The 8,782-nt window shown below is 45.9% G+C and overlaps 1 protein-coding gene across 1 annotated transcript; it reads left to right on the top strand.

The window, feature by feature from the left end:
• Positions 1 to 165: 165 nt before the first annotated feature.
• On the top strand, positions 166 to 6,936 carry PIGX (phosphatidylinositol glycan anchor biosynthesis class X). Its single transcript, XM_054207311.1, has 6 exons — positions 166 to 262; positions 1,594 to 1,657; positions 2,573 to 2,714; positions 3,648 to 3,861; positions 5,168 to 5,268; positions 6,338 to 6,936. Exons 1-6 carry the CDS (start codon positions 196 to 198, stop codon positions 6,494 to 6,496), a joined length of 747 nt encoding a protein of 248 aa, XP_054063286.1. The 5' UTR covers positions 166 to 195; the 3' UTR covers positions 6,497 to 6,936.
• The last annotated feature ends 1,846 nt before the right edge of the window (positions 6,937 to 8,782 follow it).

The following is an 8,782-nucleotide window of genomic DNA, read 5'->3' as shown; positions in this document are numbered from 1 at the left end:
CGCCTGCGGGACGCGGCGGCGACCGGCCGGCCCTTGCCGCTGCGGGCCCACGCAGCACGTGAGGAGAGCGGCGAGGGTGAAGCGGCGGGGCGGTGTTTAACGGCGGGGCGGTGCTCGGCGGCGGGTCCCGCGGAGAGAGGGGTGGGAAGGTCAGGCGGGCACGGGGGGTGCCGGGCCGTGGGAAGCGGGTCCGTCATGGCGGGCGGGCGGCGGGGCCAGGCGCTGCTTGGTGCCGGGCTGGCAGCGCTCCTCTGCGGCCTCCGTGAGTGCGGGCGGGGGGAGGCTCAGACGGGATATTGTGAAACAGCCCCTCACTGCAAGAGAGACATTGAGGTGCTGGAGCGGGTCCAGAGAAGGGCAACGGAGCTGGTGAGGGGTCTGGAGCACGAGTCTTGTGAGGAGCGGCTGAGGGAGCTGGGGGTGTTCAGCCTGGAGAAAAGGGGGCTGAGGGGAGACCTTCTCTCTCTCCACAACTCCCTGAAAGGAGGGTGTAGCCAGGGGGGGTCGGTCTCTTCTCCCAGGTAACAGGTGATAGGGCAAGAGGAAACGGCCTCAAGTTGCACCAGGGGAGGTTTAGGATGGGTATTAGGAAAAATTTCTTCACTGAAAGGGTTGTCAAACACTGGAACAGGCTGCCCAGGGAAGTGGTGGAATCGCCATCCGTGGAAGTGTTTAAAAGCCAGGCAGACGTGGTGCTGAGGGACATGGTTCAGTGGTGGTTTTGGCAGTGTGAAGTTAATGGTTGGACTCAGTGATCTGAAAGGTCCCTTCCAACCCAGACAACTCTATGATTTTTCTACCAAGAAGGTGGTCAGACACTGGAACAGGCTTCCTAGAGAGGTCATCGATGCCCCTGTCAATGTTTACGAGGCATTTGGACAACGCCCTTAACAACATGCTTTAACTTCTGGTCAGCCCTGAGGTGGTCAGGCAGTTGGACTAAATGATCGTCGTAGGTCCCTTCCAACTGAAATAGTTATTAGTTATTGAAATTAACAGCAGAAGCAAGCAGTTTTCCAGATTAAGTAACTGAAAAACAGCAGCAATACCTTCTGCAAAAATTCTTATTAAGCCAACGTTCCCTTGCTTTAGTTCTCTGCTCAAACAGATACTGATGTTGTTCATAAGGTGACTGGAGTTTCAGATCTAAAAGTGAAACCCTGTGGAAACATAGAGAAAGAAATAAAGAGAAGAATGGCTGTAACACAAAATTCATTGTTAAAATATAGATGTTACAGGGACTGATGTAGGAGATAAGGAATCACACCTGCAATGGGGCTTGCAGTGGGGAAAAAGTGGGGATTATTGCAGACTCCTCAGTGAAAACAAAAGTACGCTTTTGAAAGTTGCTCTACTGGTGAAAATGAAAGAGAGATATTTCAGCCTTCGTGGTAGCCGAAGCTTGCTGTTCCACTGACAAAATGGGTGTTGGTTGTACTATATTGAAATACCGTTTCCCTTTTGCTGTGAGACGTTTTGCAGATGATGTGTTTGTAGATTATATGACTTTGCTTGTTCAGGTTGTCTGCCCGTGTGGTAATTTCATGTTCTATTCTGTAAATGCCATTACTCGTTCCTTCTGTGCTGTCTTAGATGTGCAGGCTGCTTGTCAGGATGCCACTGTCACGCAGGAGCTTCTGAAAGAGGGGTTTCACAGGTGAGTTCTCACCCTGGTGCTGCATCAGAATAATGTGCTGGCTAATTTTACATCTGAAGAAGTTTCTCTCGTAATTCACAATTGTATCAGCTCACTCAGCTGTGATCTGAAGGCATGGCTAGGCACCAGGAATATATTAGCACAATCAAGTAATTAACAGTTACAGCTGTAGTATCACAGAATGGTAGGGGTTGGAAGGGGCCTCTGGAGATCATCTAGTCCAACCCCCTGCCAGAGCAGGGTCACCCAGAGCAGGTTGCACAGGAACGCGTCCAGGTGGATTTTGAATGTCTCCAGAGACTGAGACTCCACCACCTCTACTGGGCAGCCTGTTCCAGGGCTCTGCCACCCTCAAAGTCAAGAAGTTGCTCCTCATGTTGAGATGGAACTTCCTATGTTCAAGTTTGTGCCCGTTGCCTCTTGTCCTGTTGCCAGGCACCACTGAAAAGAGCCTGGCCCCATCCTCCTGACACCCATCCTTTAAGTGTTTATAAGACTTGGTAAGATTCCCCCCTCAGTCGTCTTTTTTTCCAGACTAAAGAGACCCAAGTCCCTCAGCCTTTCTTCATAAGAGAGATGTTCTAATCCCCTAATCATCTTGGTAGCCCTTTGCTCTACCCTCTCCAGCAGTTGAGGAAGAACAGGCAGCCCTTTTCTAAGATGATCTAGGAGGCTGTTGGTGGTTCTGAGAAGTTAACAAAGAAGTGAAACTTCATTTTGGTCATGGGTGTGGGGTCAGGGTGCATTACCTCTTCCTCACTGGAGAAGGACTGCGTGGCTCGACAGGGAACTGTTTTATAGTACGCAAGAGCTGCATCTCATCTCTGCGTGTTGCAGAGTATGTCTCTTGGGTGACTTTTGTGCCATCTTTTGAAGTGCAGGTGTAAACGTTTTGCTTCTGTTGCTTGTTTGAAGGGACCTGCTGGTGAGGGTGGAACTTGGTGCAGTGGGGGAGCATGCAGGAGGATGCACAGTGGCAGCTAGAACTCGTCTTCCACCAGGAATCTATGTGGATCCCTATGAGCTGGCGTCGCTGCAGCAGCACAATTTAACAAAGGTAACAACCCCAAAGCTAAGACGTCTGGCAGTTAGTCGGATAAGGGTACGGTTAGGAAGCTGTAATTGTTATCTGGCTCGTTGAACCAAAGTGGTTAATTCCTTTTCCTGGAAGGAGATGCTGCACAGTATCTTCTTCGTGACATCTCATTGTATCTCTTAGTTTGATCAGCATCACCTGTCGGTGCAGGGCGTTTTATGTCATATGCTGATGATGTGTCCACACATAGGCATGCGTACCGGGGAGCCACTGCAACTCTGCTCAGCCCCAGATGAGGGGCTGTGGTAAAAGCTATTCAGGTTAGGAAGACGGAAGGTTAACCCCCACAAAAGAGGTGGTGGTGGACTCTAGGTAGTGTGCTGCACATTCAGACTGAGTGGGTTCACAGCTTCGTTTTCATCACAGCTTTCTGTGTTGCTTTTCAGTGTTTGTTTCGCATCTTGAGTAAGGAGATGTGCTAAGGCTGTAGCTTTAAGGTAACCTCCTTAGGCCCTTAATTCAGTTAAAACATACGTGTGCAAAGACTCTGGGCAACTTCTGCTGTTGGGATGCTTGCGAGTGCTTGGTATGGCCTTGCTTACATGCATTGTTAAGCTAATGCCTCTTGGATTTGGCTGTAGGCATGGCTGCACTGTAAACTTTTCACACATAAGAATCACTCGTTGGAGAGGGACTTTAGAAGTTATTTTGCGTCAGCTTAAGGACAGAATTTCCAACTTGATCTTCCTGACCACAAAATTGGGCCCAGTGTTAGAAAACAGAATGAGGAAAATAGTTTTCCCTTCTGATGCTGCAGTAGGTTACCGCAGGAGACAGTGGCCTCTAAAATCCCAGAATCATGCACAAAAAGTTCATACATTTTTTTTTTTCCTCACATCTCTCCCTTGTGTCAATTCTAATCGCAGCCACATCTGTATCTTTCTCCTCTTGCAGGCAGTGTTAATTCCTGATGTGATCGATGTGGAGGCTCCTGAGTACTTAGCCACAAACCTTCTTGTTCTCCTGTACATGGAACCCGACCCTGGGTGTTCTCGCTGTTTTAGAGCTGCCTTGCCTGTACACGGGCGCTACCACCGGCCAGCAGAAGAGAGTGAGGAGGCATTGGTTGTTCTGAAGAGCCCAGAAGTACTGGTCTGCTGTTGTGACAGTGAGATTCTTGTTAAGTGTTCTTTTGGGGAGAAAGGAATAATTGTGGGCAATCCAGAGCTTCGAATCTGGTTCTGTATTTGTCTTCCGGAGATGGAGGTCTCAGTAGTCATGTGAACGTGAGGGGAAGAGAGCGGCCCTGATAAAGACCACGTTGTCTTCCTCTTTGAATGCTGCTGCTGCTGCCTGACCAATGGCAGATTAATTGTCAACAGACTTCTTGGTGTTGCGCTGCTGCCGTTGTACCCTTGTACTGAAAGCGCTGGCAGTCGGTGTGTTTGTCACAGTCCCGGCAGGCCCTGCCTTGTTAAAGGTCAGCTGCTCAGACCGCGTTTTCAGTGTTTCTCTTGGCAGCTGAAGCCACGCGTGGCATATTTAATATTCACTATCACATATTCAGAGCAATCAGAGTATTCTGATGGTTTCGTAACACTTTCTTGCTATATATTCTCTATATATTCCCTATATATAAGGGGGGAATGTAGAAAACTGTGTGCCTTAAGGTTAGGATGGTTGGAGTCTCAGACTCCTGTGAAACAAGAACCTGATATCCACTGACAATAAATATTCCAAATTACGTGAGCAATGAAATCCTACATTTTTGCTACAAATTGTATTTCCTTTCACAAAATCATTCTTGCTAGCTGCTAAGTCAAATGTGCTAATGATTCTCAGCTCCTTTATCTTCACTTGTGCATTATTTCAGCAATGATTTTCTGGGATAAATTTAGGAGCAGAGAAGAATGCCTGGTCAATTAAAAAAGGGGTGTGACATCTTCCCATTTTTCTGCCACATTTACTACTTATGAGCAGGAAAACATATTATTAGTATGAAAGCATTTAAAGTATTGGAGGGGAGTTCTTCCATGTGCCAACAGGAGACCAACAAGGAGAAATGGAAGAATGGCTTCTGTGTTTTGGGGGAAGAAAAATTATAACTGTATGGCTAAGGTTGAGGGGTCTACAGGCCAGTGATGAATTCTGTGCCCTTAAACAGACAGAAGGGCTGAAAGGCTGAAGGGCACAGAAATCCCAAGGGACCAGATACGACACAGGCGAGGGTCTTCCTTGGGTACCTGCTGTATCAGGAAGGGAAGAGCTGCAAAGTTCCTGAAAAGGACTGCCCAGCATCACTTTGACTGCAGGTGAGCTGGCACATTTCTGTCAGTGCTGTTTCACCTCTTGGCTTTCAGGGAGTAGATTCTGTCTAGCTGTTGTGGAGGAAAGATGCCTTATGTGGAAAAGTCTTGCAGGCCGTGTTGTTTCATTCTGTCTGGATCCTGCTGACGCATTAACATCTTCCGTAGATCGCCTGTCAGCAGAGTGTTGGAAGCCTGCTGAAGTGGAAGCTCCCTGTTCGGGCAAAAACGTGGGCCCCTGTCAGTGGTACAGCATAACACGCAAACTGGTGAGTTCTTGCTTCTGGTGGGAATTCTTCATTCTTGTTTAACAATTGCTGCCTTGTTTTCTGTGATTAGCGACTTCCATAGCACAGGAACTAATCACTAATTCTCCCTTTAGGGAGGTTCCCTTCTTCCTTTCTGACCGCCTTTTAATGGGGGTCATCCTACCCTTCTGACATGCTTGTAGTCACTCTGTGCTCTTCTAGTCCTTTATGGGGCTGCTCTGCCCACCTTTTGCTAATAGTATACTTGGAATTCTAAGATATAACTGGCAGTGGTCAAATTAAGAAAGGTCTCTGCATAATACTTCAGAGGAGTAGCAAAGTGGAAAACTACTTTGTGATCTAACTAAAGGAGGGGTAAAACCCCAAAGATTGAAGGAATAACATCTTAAAAAAAAAAAAAAATCACTTCTATTTGTTTGGTTGTTAACCAGTTGGCTAAGTATCCAGGAAAAAGTGAAGTTTCTTTATTCTGTGTGCAAAACCAAGGAAAGTTGGAACTTTAGTGGGATCAGCAACTGCCTTAAATACTCGAAAGGGTTGCAGTAGCGTAGAGATCCAGAAATAATAATTTGTCTCATAAAAACTCTGTTTAACACACGTGCCTTCCTATATTTAAGATACCTGCAGACGTCTGGGATATCTGCAGCGCTTGTCCAAAAACATTTTGGAGCTTCCTGCATCACAGAGCAACCAAATAGTTGCTCGCCTTGGAGAAAACTGACTTCCCAGTGATCTGTGAAGTGCTCGTTCTGAGCGCTTCACTTTTCCATGCTGTATTACGTGCACATCCTCAATGGCAAGCCTACTGTAAGAACAAAGATACAGAGGATATAAATGGCTACCTTTCAAAATGGTAGCAGATAAATTTATTGTCCTTTGTGCCACAAGAGCGGCTGGTGCTCTGCTTGCTGTACGTTGAAAGGTGATGTCCCATCTCGGTTTTGATTTTGAATCCAAGAAGCCTTAGCAAAGGGCTAGTTAAATAGTGGTCTGGTTACTAATCCTCTACGTTGCAATCAGAAAGAAATAGCTTGTCAAAAGCATGTAATCCATTTATTTTTCTTTGTAGGCATATGAGGAATCGACTCTGCAGGTTCCAGTGGGGCTCAGGCAACATAGTTCCTTAGTGTGTGTCGTGACTCTTCTTGCCACGGTGCTCTGTTCCAGTCTGATTCTCGCAGCTGTATGCAAATATGGACACTTCTCCCCAGTGACCTGCTCAGAATAAAGAAATACGGAATGACTGACCTCCATCCAGCAAAACTAACTGAATTTTCCATCAGCTTCCTAAATTAATCCTACTCTACTGTTAATTATATCTTGGCAATGCGTGAGGGTCCCATAATGGGTTATAGTTCCGTTGGCCTAATTCCTACAAACATCTTTCACACACAGAAGACTGTTTGGGTGCGTTGTCAATAGACAAAGCAGATGGAGGGTAGGAACAGCACTGCAAAAAGCTGGAAGGGCTGATGCAGTCTCGGTCTCCCCTTCCTTTCCCCTTCCCCCCTCCCTTCCCCAGAGCCTGCTTGAACTGCAGTGCTGCCTCTTGCAGAGGTGCTGCTATTTCTTGAATTTAAACCAACTTACTCAGGGATTGGTTATTAAGGGTATGAAAAGCATTATCTGTCATTAAAGTTTCTGATTTTTAAGCTTGTTTACACTGTCCAGATGGGTTACCTGTGAATTTGTGAAGAGGCACTCTGTGCTTACCTGGGACAGGAGAAGCTTAAATGATCTCTCCCATTCTGCTAATTGGGAGGGATTAGCTGCTCTTGGTCAAATTAGTCAGAGTTGAAAGAGTTTAAAAAATTTGAAAGAAATTTCTCCCTGTACCAGAAGCTGAAAGAATAATCCTTGGAAGACAAAAACTGGTGAAAAGAAGCAAATATTTAGAAGACTTGCATTCAGCTGTCAGAACAGTTGATAAATACAAGGAAATGGAGAGGGAATTACTTAATGGAAAACCTGAGTTGCTCTGGATTGACAGAAGAGCTCGGTTGCTGTTTCTAATTGTCAGTAGGTGGCGTCATAAGCTTGCGGTAGCTCCAGGGGACTGTTATGGAGAAAATAGATTTTATTCCCTATAAACCATGAGTAAGTTAGTAAAAGCAGGTGATTTGTGGGAGTGCATGTGTGAGGGGGGTGAATGAAAATTCTGGTTTTCAAATTCTGACTTCCTTTGAGGGCTCTGTGTGCAGCCAAGACTTCTCATCAGCAGAATCGGCCTTTCATCACTGTCCAGCTGTAGCTTCAGGATCCCTTGGGCATCTTTCTTCTGCTTCTGATGGAATTCAATAGAGAGCTCGTCTTGTGACTTCGCCCACGACAGGTTGGCAAGTGCTCTGACACTGGGCTCTTGTTCTCCCTTGACTGTGCTGAATGATGATGGCTGCGCCAATACTTCATCTGCTACCTCAGAGGCGTCACACACTGCATCTGCTTGGGGGAAGGGAGAAACTAAAGAGAACAATTGCAGAGAGATCTGGTGGCCTGTTTAACCACAGCAGCGCGGCAGGGCTGTGGACCAGTATTGCAACGCTTGTCTCTGAGTGGAACTTTTAATTCCCAGAGTTAAATTTGTTCTTACGCTGGCTCTCTTCTGCAGGTAAGTCATTCTGTGTTGCAGTCTGACCCTTGGAATGGCAATATCCCAGATTGCCACTCAGCTCTGGCAGGTCTTTATCACCTGGAAGCTCACAGTTTGTTGTTGTGGTTTTTTTTTCTTTTTTCTTTTAACATCAGATAACACCTACCAGTTGAAAATCACAGGCAGAATTCCTTAGCTGAACTGCCTGATACAATAGTCTGGTGAAAGGAAATGGTAATGTCCTTTGGATAAATGAGAAAAAATACTGCAAGTGGCAAAAACATGTAAGATTTGGAAATCTGTAAAAGTGAGGATGTGAGAATGGAAACCCACGTTAGTGGTAAGATGCAGTAGGAGAAACTGAGGCAGAAGGGGCTTGAATTACAGGGAGCTTAGCACTGTCAGTATTAACCAAATGGTTGACTTTAGAACAGTTTCAATGTGCACTAATCAATTTGGCCGGCACGTGGTTCACTAAGTGTATCTAAACCCCATCAGGATCCCACTGATAAGCTTTTCAGCTGAACTTGAGTAACATTGATCCTGACTAATGTAAAATGTGAGAGAAAGTGCAGAACTTCTCAATGGATGTTTTTTGTTATGGCAAATAGCAAATATTTGCCATTTATTAAATCCATAGCATTTGCATTATAAATACAGTAGTCAGGTTTTTCTTTAAAAGTTGTAAATAATTAATAACTATCGTAGTGTTAAGTATGAAGGTATTTTCCAGTGAAACTTTCTCTCCCATACCAGAAACCACTGTCATTAAATAAGCACTGCATTTATCAGGCATGCCCTGATGGTGTGCTAGACACAGGAGGATGCAGGTGCCATTCCTACTGGGATCGCTGGCAGATATTGAGGAGCTGTAAGACAGATGTTTCCCTGTGGAAAAATTCTGGCAGCTTTGGAGACAGAAAT

This window comes from Rissa tridactyla, chromosome 6 (genome assembly GCF_028500815.1).
Source record: "Rissa tridactyla isolate bRisTri1 chromosome 6, bRisTri1.patW.cur.20221130, whole genome shotgun sequence".
Classification (NCBI taxonomy): domain Eukaryota; kingdom Metazoa; phylum Chordata; class Aves; order Charadriiformes; family Laridae; genus Rissa; species Rissa tridactyla.
The sequence above is the reverse complement of the archived record's forward strand: the minus strand, read 5'-3'. Positions and strand labels throughout refer to the sequence as shown.